Raw genomic sequence first — 23,846 nt, forward strand, 5'->3', positions numbered from 1 at the left:
AACTCTGGTCAATAACTTAACAGGTGGTAGCTTTGGGTGAGCCATGTAAACTGCATCTATACAAAGGGGATGATGATATCCCTTTTGTCTATGACTTGGAGTTGTTTTGAGAATGAAATAAGGTTCTATTAAGATACTATATGTAATACACCCGAGGGAAAAAAAGCAATATGTAAAAATGTTTGGTCAAAGAGTACCCCTTGGATATCTCAAATTCTATTTATCTCTGCCCCCATTAATATTGTTGGTCACATGCAATTGTGGAAAACTTGACATGCCTTTTGAGTAGGTTTTAGAGCTATGTTAAATTTTGTTACATACATATATTTAACCAGAAATCAATTAATTCATTTGAGCAAAAGGTGTAGGTAAGGAATTCCACTCAAGTAGTGATTTTTTTTTGTACCACAAAAAATTGAGGCCACAGCATGATTATTTTTTTAAGTTGACAAAATATTGAAGTCGCAGCAAACTTTAGACCTCACATTAGTGTTTTGTCAGTTTTCCCAAAATGTACAATCAAAATTGATAACTGAGTTTTCCTAAAAAATGGATAGCATTTTCTCATTTTAAATTTTGTTATTTTTCTAAAACCATTGGCATCTCCTATCATGCAGGTGCAAATGAAGGCGAACCCAGAACCTAAGCACATGAACAAGATGGTTACAGCATTTAATGAATTTAGGTTAGGGATCACGAAGGCCTTCACTGCGGAAATTACATTTAAACTAAGATCTGAAGGGTGAATAGGAGATGGGCAGGCTCAGAGAGAGGGGTCAACATTGGAGGAAGCAGACGCAGCTTGCAGGAAAGCAGGTCAGCAAGAGACTGTGGTTCCAGTGCACCTGGTGTGAGACAAGAGAGGAGAAGGCAGGCTGAGACAGATATCAAAACATGCAATGGGGTAGTGGAATCAGTCATGGAGGATCTTGAAATATATGTTAAGGGGTTAACATTTGTCCAAAGAGCAAATTAATAATGGTTCTTCAGCTGGAGAAACAAGGTGGGAGAATTGTAGTGAGGCCACTGGTTCTGTGGCAGAGTACTGGGGGGTTAATACAATAGTGATAGGGACAGCTCTTCTTAATGGGTATTTCAGAAGTACAGCTAGCCAGATCTGAAGGTCTATTGGAAGGGGAAAGAAGTTAACCTGATTCCCAGGCTTCTGGCTTGATCTGCTGGTTGAATGGTGGTGCAGTTTATTACATATAAACATTGACAGAAGAGCAAGGGATATTAACAGAAGTGTTTAGATGGACTTAAATATGGTTTCATGTTAGCTAAGGTCCCAGAAGAAAGCCTTTAGATGAAGTAAAATCCTTCCCCAAATGTTTTAGTCCAATTTCCATTCTTTAATGATATTAAAATTGAATTTTGATTTTAATTATTTTGGACCTTTAATTTCTTAAGGATTATTTTAAACATTAGTTCTCATTGTATAGCAATTTCAGGACAGATACTGTGTGAGACTGCTTTGCATGTATACTGACTACAGAATATTTCCTGAAAATAGAGGATGGGTGTCCAACACAAAAAGTCAAATTTAAAAAATTATTGTTGTTATAGGCATTTTTCTTCTAAATATAAAATGTAAACTGTTTTTTAATCAATTGTGGTCTTGTTTTACATGATTCTTTCTTATATTGAAGATTTGAACTTGCCTTGAAGTCAAGGGCATGTTGCCTGCTAAGTTGTTTTCCAGTGACTTTGAGTGTCAGGCACAGTTCAAACTCCTCTTGACTTGATTCTTTCTTTTCTAAAGTGACTAGAAAAAGAATAGGTCTGTCAGGAGTAGGAGATTTTAGAGAAACCTAAGGGGGAAAAGCAAGATGGAAAAGACTGAGAACTATAGGAAGCTATGAAATATTGATTTGTGGAAAAGAGAACATAGCAAGTAAATAGAGAAAATATAAGATATTCTACTCCTAGTACTAGTTTTTAATGTTACTAATGGGAAAATTTAGGCTTTATAAAAAAGAAATGTAGGGGAGGGGGAAGGGTGAGTTTTGACAGGGCGAGAGAGAGTCATGGACATATACACACTAACAAACGTAGTAAGGTAGATAGCTAGGGGGAAGCAGCCGCAAGGCACAGGGATTTTAGCTCGGGGCTTTGGGACAGCCTGGAGGGGTGGGATGGGGAGAGTGGGAGTGAGGGAGACTCAAGAGGGAAGACACATGGGAGCATATGTATATGTATAGCTGATTCACTTTGTTATAAAGCAGAAACTAACACACCATTGTAAAGCAATTATACCCCAATAAAGATGTTAAAAAAAAAAAAGAAAAGAAAAAAGAAATGTAGCACAAAGTGTTTAAATGGAATATTTGTTCCTGGGAACTCTTGGTCACAGGCCAACCCCCTCTAACTCTTACCCTACATTTAATGATTTTTTAAAAACTCTCTTTGGAAAAGAGGTATAAATAACCATCCAAGACCTCTAACTACTGGTTTCATATAAGTCATAGCAAACTCTGTTTGTGCCTTTAACAGGAAGATAAAATTCATATTAGTGTAACAAATGGAATGCATAATATTTGCAAATGAAAAATGGAGCCAGCCGTTTAAAGCAGCTTCAAAAAAAATCTTGATTTTAAAACTTTTTAATGGTGTATTGGTGTATTGATTTTTTTGGTGTATTGATTGATAAGTAGTTCTTTACTTGTGGAAATTTTAAGAGTTGGAAAGTTGTGTTTTGCTTTAGGAGAAAAACTTAATGCCATTCAAATTTGGGAAAAAGTTTCTGCTCAAGTATATGACATAATTCATTTATAAGCAGAGGGCTGAAATCACACGAGCAGAATGGTGATATCAGAAAGGCAGTATCTGAATATTTTATAATAGGTGACAAATGAATAGAAGAAAAAAATACATTGATCTTTTACTATTCTGAGACTTTGTCTTTCTCTCATGTATTTTCAAAAATAATTTTCATTTTTATCAAAGTCAAAAATGTCAAATAGTAGTAAAAAGACAAAGTTTCCAACAAACCTTGTGCCCTTGACCATTCCCAAATTTCCCCCACATTCTGCTACTCTGAGGTAACTCCTTTAAATATTTCGCTCCTGCTTTCTTGTATTTCCATTCACATTTCCAATAATATACGGATACTGCTATTTTTCAAGTGATCAGTTTTAGACAGTAACTACTGACTTCCATGTGTGGTGATGAAGATTTAATGGTCTTATATTCCTACTTCCTCTTCCCTTTCCCATTCTCTCAGTATATGATAAGTTATGGTTAAGCATTTGCAGTTTCATTATTGTGACAGTTCATTGCTGAATCAAGTGGTAGATAATGACCATAATTTCATTTCTGTATAGCTTTATTTTTCTGTAATAATGACCTTACTATTTCATTTCTTAGTTTTCTTCAATCCTTTCCTAAGTCTTGAAGTATTTTCCAACATCTTTGTAAAAGAAAACAAAAAAAGCCATTCATTGCAATTTTCCAGAGCCCAAACTGTCAGGAGATCTACCTCTTCTGTTATTTTTTTTATCCTGAAGTATTCCTCCTGGAACCCTCCAACCTCATGCTCCAGTCTGTATTTGTGGCTCTCTAGAACTAATACATAGGTGCTTGTCTTAGCTTGGGATACTATTATAAAAATACAGTAAACTGGGTGGCTTATAAGCAACAGAAATTTATTTCTTACAGTTCTAGAGGCTGAAAGTCTGAGATTAGGGTGCCAGCACTGTGGAATTCTGGTGAGGAAACTCTTCCAGGTTGCAGATTGCGGACTTACAGTATCCTTATCCTTACAGTATCCTTACACAGAGAGCAGAGAGGGGAAGCAAAGCCTCTGCTGACTTTTATAAGGCCTCTGATCTCATTGATGAGGGCTCCATCCTCATGACCTCATCTAATTCTAATCACCTCCCAAAGATGCCACCTCCTGACCCCCTCACATTATGAAGCTGAGTTTCAACATATGAATATTAGGGGACACAAACATTTAGTCCATTACAGTGTTGTCTTGGGACTTCGACTTAACACCATCCTGGTGGTTACTCTTTGACTTGCTTCTGTGTTTACTAGCAATTTCTGGACTCAAATAACTTATTGTTTCCAATATTGCCTTTGAGAGATTACATGGTATTCAGAAGTTTCACAGTAATGTGCTTTGTGGTAGGTCTGTTCTTTCATTGTGAGGAAAGTTTTCAGGTTGGAAATTCAGGTCCTTCATTTCTAGGATAAATTCTTTGATAATTGCCTTTCAACTGTTTTTTCTCTTCTGTCCTTCTGTAACTTCTAATCTCATGTTGAAGCTCCCATACTAATGTAGAACTATTTTCTTTATTTTATGTCTGTCTTTGGTTTACCTTCAGGGGAAATTTCTTAACTACATTTCCAACTGTTTTAATGAATTTTTAATTTCAGCTATCATATTTTTAATTTCTAAGAGTTATTTCTTATATCATTTTTTAACTGTTAACATGTTCTTGTTTTAAGGACTCAATATCTTATCTCTCTGAGAATATACTACTATTTCTTAAAGTTTTCTACTGTTCCTTGCATTTTATCTGCCTCTTTTGGCCTTTTTTTAAAGTTTTAGTCTGTCATTCTTGTTAAATGTTTTCCTCAAATTCTTGGTGATTATTTCCCATTTGTTCATATTTACGTGTTAGACACATTTTTAATTTAATTTACAAGTGAGGCACTATTGATATACAAGCTCTTTGTTTTATGAATTTTAGGTTTCATTTTGTTGGCTTTTTCATTGGAGAATTCCCCAAATTCAGATCCTGTGAGTCCTTCCTCCAGGACTTGTTCAATTTCATCTGAAAAGAATCTTCTTGATACCTCCTGGGGGTTATGAAACTCTTGTAACTGAGTGGAGAAGTTGCTGAGGCTTTCACTGTTCCCCCATAGATTTAGAGTTCCCTTCTTTGCTTTCAGTTCCATGCTTCTCCGCTGCTCACCTATGCCTACTTTCCAGATTCTATGACCCTATACTGTTTCCTGCAGAGAGAGAGGTGGGAGGGGTTGTCACCTGTCTTCCCCAAATTAAAGCTGAAGACCTGGGTTTAACCATGCTTCAAACATTCACATAATCCCTTGTTTTGTCCTCTACCTTCTCCTCCACCTTCAGAGGGGCTTTATGCCTCCAATTCAAAAACTTTTGGGGAGTTGTGTGGGGCAAAAAAGGCTGACTTTTCACTGGACTCGAACTCCTTAGGCACATAGGCTTTCCTTTTTCTATTCTACCGAATCATTGACCGTTCTTCCATCTGAGTTCAATCTTTATCTAGTTTAAGGATTGCAGACATCTTTTAGATTCATTGAAACTTTTTCTTTCTTTTTCTCCTTTTTACCCTATGGCAAATTTGAGGGAAGAAAGAGTTGAAAAGCAACATATTTTACCCATAAACCTCACTACTTACTTAAATTGTCCTAGGCCAGAGTTTTTCCTGGACCTAGTATAACCCTGAAAGGACTGGTTGCTAATATTACTAAGTGATAAGTGTAATTTATAAACTTAATCTTTTTAACACAACATAATTTTTAGTAATTTATGGAAGCATCTGAGTCAATTTCTTATGTATTTATTTTTATCTTCTCAGTGCTTGAGATAAAGTAAATGTTCATTATTCAATAAATTAAATACATGAATGAATGAATGAAGCAACTAAAATAATTGCTTCTGTCTATATATGTTGTACAGTACAAAGTTCCTATTTAGGTATCAAGAAGGTTTTCTCACCCACCATATCCAGATTTGATTTGTTACAATGACATATTTATGAACTTAATAGCTAAGGAGAATGAATATTCACTTTTTGGCACCAAAGTTGATATCACATATTTATATAACAGGTTCAATTTTTATTAGTGATGTTTTTCCTAATGTTTCCCTGAAAGTACTGTGACATAACATGATCTTTAGAACCCGTGGATGCTCTAGCCAGCTTCCATTTCATTTTCTTCCTTTAGGCAGAAATCTTACTGCTAATAAAAACGTCAAACAGCAAGCAAAGTACAGTTTTTACTATATATGTGTGTATATATACGTATATACATATATATTTTTATTTATTTATTTATTCTTAAACTACCAATAAATAACGTTTGATCATTCAGTGTTCTCCAGAGAAAAAGTATATAATATTATATAAATTGATATTATATATAATTATATTATATTGTCTATACATGATTATATATTAATTAGTTATTTAATTAATTTTAAGGTCTTGGCTAATGTAATTATGGGGGCTAATAAGTTCTACATCTACAGGACAGGCTGACAAGCTGGAAACTCAGGCAGAAGTTTAAGTTGCAGTCTTGAGGCAGAATTTCTTCTTCTCTGGGAAACTTCTGTTTTTGCTCTTTAGACCTTCAGCTGATTGGATAAGGCTTATCCACACATTGAGGATAACACCCTTTACTTAAAGTCAGGTTATTTGGATGGTAACCACAGTCTACAAAATACCTTCACGGCAACACTTAGATCAGTGTTTGATTAAATAGCTGGCTACAGCAGCCCAGTCAAGTTGACACATCAATGAAGAAAACATGTTAATTGTATCATTCAGTATAAGAAAATGGCTCTTCACTTTTCTTAGCTTTTATAAACTAAATGAAAATGTAAAAGAGTAGTGTTACAAATAAAGCCATATCAAATGCAAGGCTGTTCAAGGAAAGTCCTGATGATTTTTTTTTCTGCTACAAATGTTGGAGAGTGATCCAAAAGGAACTTTATCTATTTATAAATACAAACAGAAGTAGAACCAGAGGAGGACCACCCAACAAAATGGAAATTCACTGTATAGCTTCTCTTAAGTTGAAATGAAACTGAATAAATGGAAAAAAAATTAATTCACAGAATATTTGTAAAGAAAATTGAGACCAAATAGATGAACTATAAAGCAAATTTTAATTTAAAAGTCTGGAATGAGGCAAGTTCAGAAATTATTAGTGCATCAAATAATCATTGTATAATGAAGAGTATGATGTGATGCAAAAATGTAAACAAAACAATTCACAGAATAAATGAGAGCTGGAGACAAGATTTATGAAAGCACTTTAGAGAAAAATAACTATAGTCTTGGAAAGTAAATTAAAAAATCAAACTTAGAAAGTGAAACTTTGCAAAAAATACATGAATTGTTTAATAATAATAGTATAGGAGAAACTAGAAATTGAGAAAAACTGCAGGCTAGAATTTACAAAATTTGTTAAGAAAAAAATAAGTAGAAACAACCATCTTGCTTCAAGACTTGAATAAGATTGTCTCGGTAGATTTCCTACCATGTACTGCTAATTCAGGCCTAATTGCAAAGGATTCAACTTGAATGCTGAGTTGAGACAAAGAGTATTCCAGAATTGACTATTAGCTCTTCAAGGAAACATGCATTGCCTAACATTAACCAAACTTAAATGTATACCTTTATTTTCTCTTTAAAGATAAGTTTTAGTGGGGTCCCCCAAATTCACACTTGGCTAAAAAAGTTGTTGCAGTGGGAAATGCAGAAAAGCATCACATTATGATTAACATTAGCCCTAACTGTACAGGGACTTTCCCTGAAAGAATAGGCAGAAAGACAATGTTTAATGAAATAACTCAGAAGCAGAGAGAAGAAACCAATGCTACCTTTTTAGAGAAGATGGAATGGAAATTTTTTTCACAAGAGCTCCCTTTGGAAAAACAGAAAACATACCCAAACCAGAACAATTCATGTTTACCCAGGAAGAAAATTTGGGAAGTGTAAACTAAGGTTGCATGAATATATACTGTTTTTACTTTAGATTAGTTTGAAACTGAAAAACTTGTAATAAACACCATCAGGAATGTCTCTCATGCTCCGAGTTGCTGTCTTCTTATCTCTTTATCAATTTGAAGTCAAGATAACTTTTTTGGGAAATTTTCTAATTTAGCTCATTTTCTATAACCATTTTCATTTCTGGTGGTGGGAGGGAGGGTTACTTGTAAGATAAAAATGCTTGTTTAAAAATGTATAATACACAAACACACACACACACACTCACACTGGATATACCAAAATGTAAGCAGTGGTAGTCTAAAGCTGATAAAGATTGTAATGTTTTATCTCCCCTCTTATGTTTAAAAAATATTTTTATATAATTAACTTCTTCTTTATAAGAAAACAAAAAATGTTGATTTATCTTTCTTTTAGACACATACTTAGATATAATGAAATTTGCCATAAAAATTAATTAAGCCTGTTTCAGTTTGAAAACTTAAGTATGTCATTTCCAAATTCTAGGTAATTTTTTTTTTAATTTCTGAAAATTTTATTTTATTTATTTTTTTATACAGCAGGTCCTTATTAGTCATCAGTTTTGTACACATCAGTGTATACATGTCAACCCCAATCGCCCAATTCATCACACCACCACCACCACCACCCCGCAGCATTTCCCCCTTGGGGTCCATTCGTTTGTTCTCTACATCTGTGTCTCAATTTCTGCTCTGCAGACCAGTTCATCTGTACCACTTTTCTAGGTTCCACATATATGTGTTAATATACGATATTTGTTTTTCTCTTTCTGACTTACTTCACTCTGTATGACAGTCTCTAGATCCGTCCACGTCTCAACAAATGACCCAATTTCATTCCTCTTTATGGCTGAGTAATATTCCATTGTATATATGTACTACATCTTCTTTATCCATTCGTCTGTCGATGGGCATTTAGGTTGCTTCCATGACCTGGCTATTGTAAAGAGTGCTGCAGTGAACATTGGGGTGCATGTGTGGTTTTGAATTATGGTTTTCTCAGGATATATGCCCAGTAGTGGGATTGCTGGATCATATAGTAATTCTATTTTTAGGTTTTTAAGGAACCTCCATACTGTTCTCCATAGTGGCTGTATCAATTTACATTCCCACCAACAGTGCAAGAGGGTTCCCTTTTCTCCACACCCTCTCCAGCATTTGTTGTTTGTAGATTTTCTGATGATGCCCATTTGAACTGGTGTGAGGTGATACCTCATTGTAGTTTTGATTTGCATTTCTCTAATAATTAGTGATGTTGAGCAGCTTTTCATGTGCTTCTTGGCCATCTGTATGTCTTTGGAGAAATGTCTATTTAGGTTTTCTGCCCACTTTTGGATTGGGTTGTTTTTTTTTTAATATTGAGCTGCATAAGCTGTTTATATATTTTGGAGATTAGTTCTTTGTCTGTTGATTCGTTTGCAAATATTTTCTCCCATTCTGAGGGTTATCTTTTCGCCTTGTTTATGGTTTCCTTTGCTGTGCAAAAGCTTTTAAGTTTCATTAGGTCCCATTTGTTTATTTTTGTTTTTATTTCCATTACTCTAGAAGGTGGATCAAAAAAGATCTTGCTGTGATTTATGTCAAAGAGTGTTTTTCCTATGTTTTCCTCTAAGAGTTTTATAGTGTCCGGTCTTACATTTAGGTCTCTAATCCATTTTGAGTTAATTTTTGTGTATGGTGTTAGGGAGTGTTCTAATTCCATTCTTTTACATGTAGCTGTCCAGTTTTCCCAGAAACACTTATTGAAGAGACTGTCTTTTCTCCATTGTATATCCTTGCCTCCTTTGTCATATATTAGTTGACCATAGGTGCGTGGGTTTATCTCTGGGCTTTCTATCTTGTTCCATTGATCTATGTTTCTGTTTTTGTGCCGGTACCATATTGTCTAGATTACTGTAGCTTTGTAGTATAGTCTGAAGTCAGGGAGTCTGATTCCTCCAGCTCTGTTTTTTTCCCTCAAGACTGCTGTGGCTATTCGGGGTCTTTTGTGTCTCCATACAAATTTTAAGAATTTTTGTTCTAGTTGCATAAAAAATGCCATTGGTAATTTGATAGGGATTGCATTGAATCTGTAGATTGCTTTGGGTAGTATAGTAATTTTCACAATATTGATTCTTCCAATCCAAGAACATGGTATATCTCTCCATCTGTTGGTATCATCTTTAATTTCTTTCATCAGTGTCTTATAGTTTTCTGCATACAGGTCTTTTGTCTCCCTAGGTAGGTTTATTCCTCGGTATTTTATTCTTTTTGTTACAATGGTAAATGAGAGTGTTTCCTTAATTTCTCTTTCAGATTTTTCATCATTAGTGTATAGGGATGCAAGAGATTTCTGTGCATTAATTTTGTATCCGGCAACTTTACCAAATTCATTGATTAGCTTTAGTAGTTTTCTGGTGGCATCTTTAGGATTCTCAATGTACAGTATCATGTCATCTGCAAACAGTGACAGCTTTACTTCTTCTTTTCCAATTTGTATTCCTTTTATTTCTTTTTCTTCTCTGATTGCCGTGGCTAGGACTTCCAAAACTACGTTGAATAATAGTGGTGAGAGTGGACATCCTTCTTATTCCTGATCTTAGTGGAAATGCTTTCAGCTTTTCACCATTGAGAATGATGTTTGCTGTGGGTTTGTCATATATGGCCTTCATTATGTTGAGTAGGTTCCCTCTATGCCCACCTTCTGGAGAGTTTCTATCATAAATGGGTGTTGAATTTTGTCAAACGCTTTTTCTGCATCTATTGAGATGATCATATGGCTTTTATACTTCAATTTGTTAATATGGTTTATCACATTGATTGATTTATGTATTTTGAAGAATCCTTGCATCCCTGGGATAAATCCCACTTGATTATGGTGTATGATCCTTTTAATGTGTTGTTGGATTCTGTGTGCTAGTATTTTGTTGAGGATTTTTGCATCTATATTCATCAGTGATATTGGTCTGTAATTTTCTTTTTTTTGTAGTACCTTTGTCTGGTTTTGGTATCAGGGTGATGGTGGCTTCATAGAATGAGTTTGGGAGTATTCCTTCCTCTGCAATTTTTTAGAAGAGTTTGAGAAGGATGAGTCTTAGCTCTTCTCTAAATGTTTGATAGAATTCACCTGTGAAGCCATCTGGTCCTTGACTTTTGTTTGTTGGAAGATTTTTTTTTTTTTTTTTTTTGTGGTACGCAGGCCTCTCACTGTTGTGGCCTCTCCCGTTGCGGAGCACAGGCTCCAGATGCGCAGGCTCAGCGGCCATGGCTCACGGGCCCAGCCGCTCCACGGCATGCAGGATCTTCCCGGACCAGGGCACGTACCCGTGTCCCCTGTATCGGCAGGTGGACTCTCAACCACTGCGCCACCAGGGAAGCCCGAAACAGGCTTTTTGAAAACCTGATTAACAACAAGGAGGTCATGGAGGGAGCAGTAAATTAGAATGAGGCAACCCAGTGGCAGATGAGATCAACGTGATACCTAGGACCTCAGTAAGGGCTTTCACTTTTACTGAAGTGAAAAGGACTTCCACTGTGGGGCTATGAACAGGAGAAAGATATGATCAATTTAACATTTAAAAAGACTGTCTGGCTTCCCTAGAAAGATTTGACTGTAAGAAGTCTCTTTAGGAAGCCACTGCAATAAACCAGACAAGAAATAATGTAGCTTAGATCAGAGTAGTTCTGAGGTAATGGATGTTGAGTGTTAGGAAAAAAGAGAGAGAAGCTATGGATGTCTCAGATTTCTGCACCAAACAAGGAGAATGAGCAACAGGTAGATGAGGTTTGGGTTGAGAAGATCAGAATTTCAGTTTAAGCATGTTAACTTTGAGACGTCTATTAGATAGCCAAGTGGAGATCTTAAATAGGTATCTGGAGTGCAGGAGAATTATTTAGCTGGAGATACATGTTGAGGAGTCATCAGCATACAGATGGTACTTAAAAACATGAGACTGTGTAAGATCATGTGGGTGTGAGTGTGGACAGAGAAAGGAGGAGAACGAAGAAACATTAAAAGGTGTGTGTGGGGCGGGGGGGAGAGTGGGTGGTATGTAGAGGAGAAGTACCAGAAAAAAAGTTGAGAAGAATTATAGGATAAGAAGGAAATAAGTGAGGTAACTCTAGCAGAGTCTAATGTACTCTGTCAAATGCTGCTGATATATCAAGTAGGATGAGATAGGCTAGCACATCTTCAGTGAATTTGGTATAGAAGTACTGAAGATAGGTCAGGAATTGGGTACATAAAAATTTAACAGAAGTTAGATAGCCTGGCCCAGAGGCTTTCTCTGGCAATAAAGTTGTCCTAAGTTATTGAGACAATTCTTCCCCACCGTACCCATTGTACCGAAATACAGACTGTGATCTAGCTTGCATTAGGGTCCCTATGGTCAATTTAAAGCCCTCAGAAAGTCCTTAATGGTATCTATTCTACCAGTGTCAAGTTGTTCCCTCAACTTGAGAAATGACCTGAGTCTATGAACCCATCTAGTCCTAGCTCTACAATTCTTAAACACGGTTCATTTTGATTCAAATAAGTGTGATTTTAAAGTTTCTACAATTACCTTGGGGTTCAGGGAAACCTGTGGCAACAATCTCAAAGGTTTGGGTTTGCTAAACTTTATAAAATGAACTGGTAAAGGTTTTTTTAGCGTTCCCCCCACCCCGTTCTTTTTTTAAGGGAGAATCTTTATAATTTTTATTGAACTTCAGCCTATAGGCAACCATCGGTTTTTTCTTTTCTCTATTTTATGTTCAAGAAAATAAAATAATGCAATTTCATACTGTGTTTTTAGGAACTCTGTTACACAGCATGTGCAAGTAATATGACACAAATTATAGTTTTCAGAGGCTGCATAAACAGTAATATAAAATGTAATAATATAGGTAAGTTTTGTAAGAGAAACATTCTGTCTTCTAAATCTTCCAAATTATTAATTTTCAAAAGCATACAGGGAAGAAAGAATATTGACAGACGGGTGGCTAGATGTACTGGGAAACAATGGTAGATTGTGAAAAGGCTATAAAACATTAAGTGTTAGGAAAATGTCAAGAAAATATAAACCATTATAAAATCCTGTTGATATTGACATATAACTTTATTTTTTAATGCAAGACCATTTATAAGGATACTATGTGGGACAGTATATGGAGAGCAGAGGATTTCAGGACAATATTTTAAGTGTCTCTGTAGTCTCAAAGAAAGACTTCTGAGACAGTGGGCTCTTGGAAAGAATACAGAGATTCATTAGTCCCCAGGGACACATTAGGCAAAGAATACATTGGTAAGCACTCTACCAGCAAATCTAGGGTTCCTGAGTGGCTCCTTTGACTGTAACCCATCCTATGCCATTCCTTTTCTAACTAGATGTTAATATAGCACCAGCGGAGAAAGAAATAGTTTTCACATTGGAAAAAGACTGCATTTTGATATCCATTTCCGTATATTAATCTTGAGTACTTTATATCCCAAGATTTTGCAATACGGTTATATCCCACAGGATAGAATTTGTATATAGAATGTGTCTTGGGCCTTATGCAGGAAGAGTCTTACTTGGAGTACCCAAACTTTCTTCTAAGATAATTTTATGTACAATATCTGGACCTCAAAAGCATGACCTAAAATGATATAATAAGTTTTCTGGAAAAACACACACATATACATTTAAACACGTGCACATATATTCACGTATGTTATGTATGATAAAACTACAAAGAAAAGCAAGGGAATGGTTAACACCAAAATCAGGAGAATGATTACTCTTAGGTTGCAGTGAGGAGGATGTGATTTTGGTGAGGTTTGTAGGGCTCCAAGATACTGGTTAATGTCTATTTCTAAAAGTAGGCAGAGTTATGGGTGTTGTTTTTATTTACCATCTATTTCATTTTTAAATTTAAAAAAGGAAAGTCATACATAAGAAATGTTATATCATGAGCATCTGAGATTTTTTTTAATGAAATTTATTTATGGTACCCTTGGAGTGATTTTAATACTACTTCAGAGCAACATTTTGATACACAAAATGTCTTTTTGTTTTTTTGTTTTCCAGTTAGAAAGGATATAGTCCGTATCCTCCCCAGTTTAGATGTTGAAGTCAAAGACATTACAGACAGTTATGATTCCAACTGGTTTCTTCAGCTGTTATCTACACAAGATCTTTTTGAAATGACCAGTAAAGAGTTCCCCATAGTGGCTGAAGTCATAGAAGCGCCCCAAGGAAACCAGCTACCCAGAAACGTTTTACAACCTGGGAAAACCATTGTGATCCACAAAAAGTGCCAGGCATCAAGGATCTTAGCTTCAGAAATTAGAAGCAATTTTCCTAAAAGACACTTCTTGATCCCCCCTAGCTATAAAGGCAAATTCAAGCGACGACCTCGGGAGTTCCCAACCCCCTATGACCTTGAGATAGCAAAGAGTGAAAAGGAGCCTCTCCACGTCGTGGCCACCAAAGCCTTTCATTCCCCCCATGACGAGCTGTCATCTGTATCTGCCGGGGACCAGTTTCTAGTGCAACACTCACAGACGACGGAAGTCCTCTGTGAAGGGATCAAAAAAGTGGTGAACGTTCTGGCTTGTGAAAAAATCCTCAAAAAATCCTATGAGGCAGCACTGCTCCCTTTGTACATGGAAGGAGGTTTCGTAGAAGTGATTCATGATAAGAAGCAGTACCAGATTTCTGAGCTCTGTGCACAGTTCCACTTGCCCTTCAATGTGAAGGTTTCTGTGAGAGATCTTTTCACTGAAGAAGACATTTTGGCTGCTACACCAGGACTACGGCTGGAGGAAGCTATCACAGACTCTTATCTACTCATAAGTGACTTTGCCAACCCCAAGGAGTGCTGGGAAATTCCTGCTGGCCGCGTGAATATGACTGTTCAGTTAGTTAATAATTTGTCTGGGGATCCAGGATCATTTCTAGTCAAGACTCTGGTTGAAGAGATCCCTGAAGAACAGTATTATATGATGCGGAGATATGAAAACTCTTTCTCGTACCCCCCACCTCGCCCTCCCAAATATCCCTCTGTGGAGGAAACAAAGTTAAGCCTGCTCAACTTAGCAGAAGGAAAGACAGTGGGTCTGCCCAAGTCTCCCAAGGTAAGGCTATGATTTTGCAGTTTTTCCTCTTGAGTGTTTTTCTGGGGGCAAGTTATTTCAAGTCTCTTCTGAGTCTAGTTTTTGCTTACTTTTCTTCCTGTCATGCCATATTTGAAATGAGCCTTTCTGGTGCACAGTAGATGATTGAACATCAACAGAGCCTAAGCTGTTATAGCGTTTTGTATTTTGATGCTTAACCAGTAGATGTGACACGAAGTTTAGGAATTAGAACTAGCAGGGATGACACATGATTACAAACTGCTGTTTCAGTGTGTTTTGGTAATTAGGAATGGCTTATAAGGTGCCTCCGAAGCAAACCTCTTTTATTTTGGAAGTGCTGTTCACTTTTTTCTAGGTGGAGTTGTTTTAATACTTCATCCAGGAAACAAGCACACAATCAACTCCCTTCTTCTGGGGGCGGGGGTACCAGTAGCATGCATCTATAACACATGTCTTCATTTCGTTTTATGTGTGGAAAGATGTAAAAATATCTTGGCAGAACTGTGTGAGAACATGGGCATCTGCCCACATTCTGCCTGTCTGAGAACTGTCATCTTTAACAGTTCTATTGAAAAACAAAATCAATAAAATTGCAGGCAGTATGAGATCATCGCAGAATCCACAACTCCATAACCACTCTAAAGATGGGAGGGGAGGCGTTTCAGCTTCATATCTGCTTAAAGTTTTTGCCTCTTGAAAACTGCCTGCTGAGTGCCTGGAAAGCACTTGCCCTTACACCACGGAGCTTAAGTTGTTTATCTGGCAGGCAGTGGTTCTCTGGTGTGTGGAAATAGTGCATTCTGCCCTGGCAGATGTTGTGCGAGCAGCTTGGGGAAACAAAGCAATTAGTAAAACAAAGAGAGATGCTGTGTTTACTCTGTATACTCAGGAATGATAGCAGCCTCAGGCTTCAAGGATGTGGGTATGGAAATACATTTAATTCTACATTTCACAGATTGAATTCTGATTGTATGCTGGGGAAATCCAGTAAACATCTTCAAACTCAATCTCAGGAAAAGATAAAACCAGCAGAAATTTCCTTTCTAGAAAAATCAATTTTGAAGGAGTCATTTTGAAACTAAACTAAACAACTGTTTCCAAATAATGTTGATTAACAGGCTGCTATTAATGTGCAGAGTGCCTGGCTTCTCCTGTTTAATATATTTTTAATACTGAATTGAATGATGTGAGAGATGGAGTGCTGTTGTCATTTTTAGTGGGAAGCAGAATAATGTCCCATCCCTCTACCCCCATCCTCTCACCCCCACCCAAGGTGTCTATACCTAAGCCTCCAGAACTGTGAATATGCTACATAGGTTAGTAAAAGAGACTTTGCACATGTACTTAAAATTAAGGACCTTGAGATGAGATTATCCTGGATTATTCAGGTAGGTCCAAGTTAATCACAAGAGTCCTTAAAATATCTTTCTCACTTAAGGTCAGGGTCAGAGAAAGATGTGATTACAGAAGAATTTTAAAGAGATGCAGCATTGCTACCTTTGAAGATGGAGGAAAGGATCATTGAGCCAAGGAATGAAGATGGTCTCTAGTAGCTAGAAAGACAAGGAAGCTTTCTCCCCTAGAGCCTCCAGAAAAGAGCACAGCTCTGCTAACACCTTACTTTTAGTCAATGAGACTCCTGTTGAACTTCTGACTTATAAAACTCCAAGATAATAAATTCATATTGTTTAAGGCACCAAGTTTATGTTACAGCAACAGTAGAAAGCTAACATAGGACATAAAATTGGGAGGGAGGAATAAATAAAAACTTTAGATAGAAAAATCTGTATTTAAGTGAGGACTTGTTTTGCTGGCAAAGTGGCTCTTTTTCCCTTTTTCCTTTTAATGAAAGTAGTAGCTCAGGTACCCTTGGAGAACCTCAGGGTATACAGCTAGGCTTCAGGGACAACTGGAAACAGGATCTAGAACACAGACAGAGTGGGTCTTCCTTTTCATCACACATTGGACATTACTTCTAACAGTTCCTGCATCTTGTAGTTTCATCACTAGAGAAGAACATAATCTCTTTGTTTAGTTCCAATTTTTAAAAAGGGAAGGACTTTGGATCACATGCCCATCTCTTGGTTCAGTCAATTCATTGACTGCCCCAGCTACAGCCAGGATTGGTGGGGAAGGGAATAAGGACTAGTTGTCTCAAATAATAGAAATATGTCTCAAATAACAGTATGTGAAGGTCTGGAGATATAAAAAAGTAGATGCCTATTACAATCAGAAAGGAATAGATCAAAAATCCTAAGAAACCATTTATAGAAAACAATAAATTTAATACATTTAAAATGCCCTTTGAAAGAATGTCAAATGAAAATGATCTGCGCGTTTTATTAGAGAAACTCACAAAACAGCAACGTTTCATCTAGGTTACTGCTTGGAAAAACCTTCAGTCCTCCTCCTATGTTTCTCCTTTACTCTCACATTACTGCCACACTCACAACACCTCCGACACCAGATGCATGGAAATTTTCCCTCAGCAAGCGATTCTTTGACACCAGTTTGGTGTCCTGCAATTACTTAACTCAGTTCAGATGCTATCTACCTGGAGATAACATCAGATCCCACAGGTTAAGAGCTCAGTCCCACAGGTTAAGAGCTCAGTCCCGCAAGACTGCTCCCCACTTCAGATGCCAACTGCAAGTAGTAGGTCCTCAGGTTACCAACAGCCTCTGTCTGACTTGGCTGCAAATCAGAGGTCCCCAGGACCCCCTCCTCAGTTTCCGTTAATTTGCTAGAGTGGCTCACAGAACTCAGGGAAACACCTACTTACATTTACCAGTTAAAGGATATGATACAGAATACAGATGAACAGTCAGATAAAGAGACATGAAGGGTGAGGTCTGGAAGGGTCCCGAGAGCTCAGGAACTTCTGTCCCATAGAGTTAGGATACACCATCCCCCTGGAGTGTGGATGTGTCCACTAACCTGAAAGTTCTCTGAACCGTGTACTTCTGGGAATTTTATGGAAGTTTCCTCATGTAAGCATGATCGATTATTAACTCCTTTTACAGTCCTTCTCCCCTCTCTGGAGAATGGGGATTGGGGCTGAAAATTCCAAGCTTCTAATTATGGCTTGGTGTTTCTGGTGACCAGCCCCAATCCAGGAGCCATCCAGGAGCCCACTCAGAGTCGCCTTGTTAGAACAAAAGACACTCCTATCACCCAGGAAATTCCAGGAGATTTAGGAGCCCTGTGTCAGAAGCTGGGGTCAAAGACCAAATATTAAAAAAGAAGATGTTCCTAGTGCTCTTATCATTTAGGAAGTCACAAGGGCTTCAGGAGCTCGGTGCCAGGAACCAGGGCCAGAGACCAATACATATATTTCCTATTATCTCCAGCTACTAAAGGAAAACAAATGCAATCTTTGACTAAATTCATACATGTAGGATTCCAGATCAACTTAATAATTCCTAACTACTTGTTCATTTTTCAGGCCCCGTATGGATTCTTGTGTCTAGTTCTGCATCCCACTCCTAAAGAATATTGATTACCTGAACTTTGTTAAGACATTAAGAGTTGTTTGTTAAGATGTTAAAAAGTCTAGGAGCCATTTCCTTCTGTAAATGGTTTAGGGAACTGAGTGAGAGTCTAAACTTGAATGACTTGGTACTAGATGATATTACTTATTTTATACATTTAAAGAGCTATTTTGTGGCAAAGATTGCATTCTTATTTTCCATTACAACACTAGCTGAGAGTGAAAGGGAGGACAATTTTGGAGTAATATGTTGGAACTTATTTCTTATCCCTGAAAAGGGTTCAGCAGAAGCTAGGAAACCCTAGGTCAGTAATGGTGTCAGGAGATTCCTGCTTGGTTGAAAGTTTATCAATTGATTGAGAATCTATGATTCTTTGTTTATGATAAGTTTCATAATTTCTGGTGTGGTCGATAAAGAGCTATATTTTCTCTGAAATCAGTTTAAAATGTCAGAGGATGCTATAATTTACATGTGTGCAGACCTACTGACCTCCTTATTTTCAACAATTTTTCTCACCATGAAGGTAGGACTCCACTTAGTAGATCGTTTTTGAAATTTAAACAGATGCTCTGTCAGTTTCTGCATAGTGTACTCGAAAAGTCTTACAACCAACCATTTCTTATGATCACAATGTCATCCTTTTATATATTTCTTTTATATTTCTTCTGATATCTACATTAAAGCTCTTCTATTTATGTATGCGTTTGAAGTGGTTGGATGACTTTTTTTTAGCACTTTGCAGGCAGGAAGCAGCCACTGAAAACCAGCCTCTAAGGTTTTGGATTGTATATGGAATATTGCTTTAAATTCAGAGAACAATTTGTGATGCTTATTCAGGGTTTAACTATTCAAACTGACTTAACTTATTAAAATACCTTATTACATATGTAGAGAAGAATATCAGATACTTCATTATATAGTTTACTTTTGTCTTCCTAGTGTCATTAGCTTTACTAGATCATTTCTTGCATTTCACAACAGGATAGTTGTACGGGCTGTCTAATTAAGAAACTGAATGTACTCAATGTTAGCCAAATTCACTTGTAGTAGGTATCCATTGTCGGTTATGAGCCCTACACATTCACCTAAGAGGTTTAGAAATTAAGACTGTCTGAGGACAGGTTATTGGAACTAGGATAAATAGAAAGAATTGTTTTCCAAGGTAAGATTGTCAACTGTTCTCTAATACCTAAATAAGAAAAAAACAACTGTAGTAGAAATTTGAGAATTGTGGTTTGGATATAAGCAGGGGCAGATGAGATGGGGGATGGATTTCAACAGAATTGACTGCATACTTCCAGGCCCATGACGTTTGACATTGAGGGATTTTATTCTTGTTTTTTAAATGTGCTCGTTAACTGTTTGGGAAAATAATGTATGAAGTCTAAAAAAAAGGGATGAGAATGTACCAAGAGACCCTTCAAATTTCCTCTTAGGCTTATAGCAACGTAAAAATAGTACCTTTAAGATTTGTGCATTCTGATACTTGATCAGATGAAAACAATATTATAAAGTGACTAAATAAATGAGGCTGGGCCTAAAATTCGGTTCTAAATAGCAGTGTTGTGGGGTAGACACTCCTTCCCTGGTGGTTTGTTTCTATGTCAGAATTAGTTTCAGATAGTTTGAAAGAGCATGTTGTCGCTGGGGTTTTTGCCTGTCGTGGATATATATGGCTATGACTTCTGAGTGCCACATAGGAAAAATGTAACTTCTGCATTCTCATGAAAAAGTCTATAACCAGATAGAAAAACAAACCTTTGGTTGAAAGATGAGATATTCCACTCCTTCGGAGACTGCATCTGGGACCAGAAATCCTGCATTTCACTAACTCTGGCCATTTAATGCCCAGGTGTCCACTTTGCTGCCGGAATTTCTAGATTTTGTCGGAGAAGAACACCCATGGGAGACATTAAGGCAAAGAGCACGGGAGGCAGTTATGGGAAGGTACTGTGAATTGAGCAGAAAACAAACCTTGTACCAGAATTAGAGTGAGAGCTGAAAAAGGCAGAAGGAAAGCAATAGTTTCTGGGAAGTGCAGAGAGAGAACACTTCAGCAGCTGCTGCTGGGTGCTAAGACTCATTTCTGATCTGGTGTGACAGAGTGGCTGAAAAGTGGTAAAGATACCCACACTCCTAGGCTAAATCTAGATCTTTAGAGACATCCACTCATTTGTTGTCTATAGCATATAGTCCCAAAGGGTGTGATTTGTTTTTGTTTTTGTTAACCTGATGTGGTGTAAAGACATTACGCATGTTTGGATTTGTTACCAACTTTGCAATTCTGAAGACTGATGCCTGTCTATTCTTGGTGTGTCCTCTTGGTCTAACATAGAAGCTGAAAGTCTGTTTCCCTGTGAATAGAGAAAATTAACATTTCAGCCATTTTCAAAGACCAAAGGCAAAGAATGTGAAACATAGACATACTTAAAAAATTGGGGGTTTAAATCCAAATAACAAGGAAAGTTAAGGGAATCTATGATCTTACTTTAAAAAGACAAATTTTAACTTTGAGATACAATTTTAGCATACTTTAGCAGATATTTAAGCTGTTCTTAAGGCAGATTACTACATCATGGTTTTTGAATTGCCTGTGGTTTGTGGTCTAGTAAATGGCATTAGCTTGTAAACAGCCAGCTATAGTAGGAAGAAATGAAAGAGATGGGAGAAACAGGCAAAGGATAAATAAAGGAAGTGCTGAGTTGAAAATTAGCCAAACTCAAGTTCCAACTGAAACCTTGCAGGCAGAAATCTGTGCCCAATAGGAAACACAGAATAAGTTCTTTTTGTGATTTTGGAAGTGGGAAGGTAATCAGAACTTTCAAACTTTTACTCTAGTTATGACATGTACTACCTTAATACTTCTAGCTGAATAGCCGAAGAATGGTTTAGATGAGTTTTAAATGAAAAATAATTGGTTAAAGTAAGACATTAGAAAATATTGCCTGATTTTAAGGGAATTACAAGCGTTAAGTGAACAAGCTATCAAACTTATAAAAAAAATTATTTTCTCTAAAGAGCTTTTGTCCAGAGAACATTGTTTCCATTCTGGGGTGGTTGAAATATACTCCTGCTTGGAAACACTTGAATGAATCAAGAATTTACCCGTCTTTGAGCTTTTTACCAACTGAGAATGCTCTCACTGGGGGAGTGAGGAAGGGCTGATGAAAAACATTAGTTAATATTGTTCCTTGCTTCTCTCTCCCATCTTTGGAGTCAAGAACTAAAATACCACCAAATATATGATTATTATATTTTCAGTGTTAGTATTACTTTTTAGCTCCACAAAAAAATGTAAATTAAAAAGTATTTATTTTTCCAGTGGATTTGCAAAATCATTGAATGAAGTTTGGAGTAAATCATTTCACATTTAATTTTTGGCCTTTAGGTTAGAATAGTTTTCACTTTCTTAAATGTCCATAACCTGTTTAGAAATGAGCAGCCATAACAGAAGAATCAGCAGTTTGGAATGTTCGATGCACAGTATGTATGAAAGGAGGGCATTTGACTTTCCAACTTCCTATAATCCCTATAGTGATTTTAGTGTCTAGAATCTTTGAGATGAGTGTGGGCTCACTAGATATTTAACTGCTGTTTTTTGAGCTCACTACTTTCATTTTCTTTTAAAATTTTTAAAAAATCCAAAGAGTAATTGGAGAAAGCTAGAGAAGGTAAGTTCCAACTGGTTTTGCAGTTTCCAAAACTGATTTATCTGAGTTTTTCATTACTATACTTATCGGTTCTGAATTTATTTTAGAATAAAAACCTTGCCCCGAAATAAATTAAGAAGACATAAGCTATATATTTGAGCAAATACGTTTCTTGCAAGTCAACCATGACTTTTAATCACTGATGTCAGACCTACATAAATGAGAACATATGCTTTGCTTTGCAAACCAAATTTCCTGTGTAAATGTTAAGATAGAAAATGAGCGTAAGATGGTTCTGAAAGAATGCATAAGATAAGCTTCCAAAAATTAGTATTCTTTTCAAAAAATTTATAGAGAAAGAAATCTTTCATACAAATGCATTATTTGAGGGCAAACTTTCAACCAGCATTAAATTATTTTTCATTATACTTCATCCAGACTCTAACTTCAATATGATCATGATGTCCTGGTCATGCTGATCATGATGAAAAACACTTCTAATAACACAAATTGCTTTTAGTTATTTTGTAAGACATGCCATCGCTTACGACTTCTACTATGAACCAAGTACATAGCTAATTTTAAATCTGATGAGGAGAGGAAAAAATTAGGAGAAATCTTATAAAATCAGAAGGCCATTGACTAAAAAATTAGCCAAAATGGAATAATTTTATATATCAAAGACCACAAGAACTGTATAATAAGTCTATCATTATTTATGCAGATACAAAATGTAAAAGGGCTGATTGTAAAATTATGGAGGTAGACAATATATAGTGTAGGAGATAAGAACGGAATTTTAACTTGTGATATTGTGCTTATTTAGATGACTAAACTTTACATACCGTTTGTCCTTAAGGGAAGTTTGTTGTTTTCAAATGTTTTCCAAATATTAACTAATGTTTAAAAGGTATGCAATTACCAGTTGTGAGATAGGTTAAAACACAAAGTCATAAGAGGTGTGTTCCTTTATTTGCTGTCCAAGGATAGGAATTGCCCTACACAAGCTATTTTTCTCCTCATCGTCTCTGGTTCCAGCTTCTTCCCTGAGCTGTAATCATTTCTGCTTTTTCCATTCACACTGGACTCTTCTCCAGCCAAATTCTCTCTCACAGGGTTGTCAGGCATCCTGTGTTCAATAAAAATTTGCAAGGTCTATGATACAGACAGCTTCGGGCTGTATCAGTAATTAAAAAACCTCCTGCCCATTACTGAGCTCTTCCTCTGTTGCTGATATTATGCTAGGTGCTTACAGGTATTATTGTCTTACTTAATCCTTCACACTGCTTCACGAAATGGGTCCTGTTATTTTTTGCAGGGGAGGTAATTGAGGCTGAGAAGTATGTAATTGTCGTGGTTACAAGTGACACTTGGGTCGCCAAATTTTATGGTCAATCCTTAGTTCTCATATTATTTAGATACTAAGCAGTAAATAACACAATTGGATACCCCCTACTTTATGAAATTGTTTCTTTGTCTTCTGGAAAATCATGTCCTCCTGGTTTCCTTATGCTGCACTGGTTGAATTTTCTTTTGAACTTCTTGCTGCTTCTTCCTCTGGTCTTCTTCATATCTAAATGTTCAAGTGCCTTGGAACACAATCCTTAATCTCTTCTCTATCCATGCTCACTTTTTAAGTTCCCGTCTATACTCACAAATTTCTCATTTTATACATATAAAATGCTCAGTAGAATTAGTCATGTATAAGGATTTATTAAGGAAAGCAACTGGAAATGATCTGTCGTTTCTTTAAAAAATCTATTTAAATGTGCTTGGATGTCATCTTTTAAGGAAAGTTCAGTCTTTGAGAGATGCCAGCCTATAACAGTGTGTCTGGTCTATAGCAGTTAACACTTTTCACATACTCTAGAAGATGTCAAATGTCAGGG

The 23,846-nt window shown here is 36.6% G+C and overlaps 1 protein-coding gene across 1 annotated transcript in view; it reads left to right on the plus strand.

Annotated features, from left to right (window-relative positions):
- THEMIS (thymocyte selection associated) overlaps positions 1-23,846 on the plus strand; it is a 143,699-nt gene that overhangs the window by 58,536 nt on the left and 61,317 nt on the right. Inside the window, exon 4 of the mRNA XM_065888630.1 lies at positions 13,768-14,816. Within this exon, the coding sequence (XP_065744702.1) occupies positions 13,768-14,816 (1,049 nt within the window). The remainder of the gene's footprint in view (positions 1-13,767; positions 14,817-23,846) is intronic.

The sequence above is a fragment of the Phocoena phocoena genome, chromosome 12 (genome assembly GCF_963924675.1).
Source record: "Phocoena phocoena chromosome 12, mPhoPho1.1, whole genome shotgun sequence".
Classification (NCBI taxonomy): Eukaryota; Metazoa; Chordata; class Mammalia; order Artiodactyla; family Phocoenidae; genus Phocoena; species Phocoena phocoena.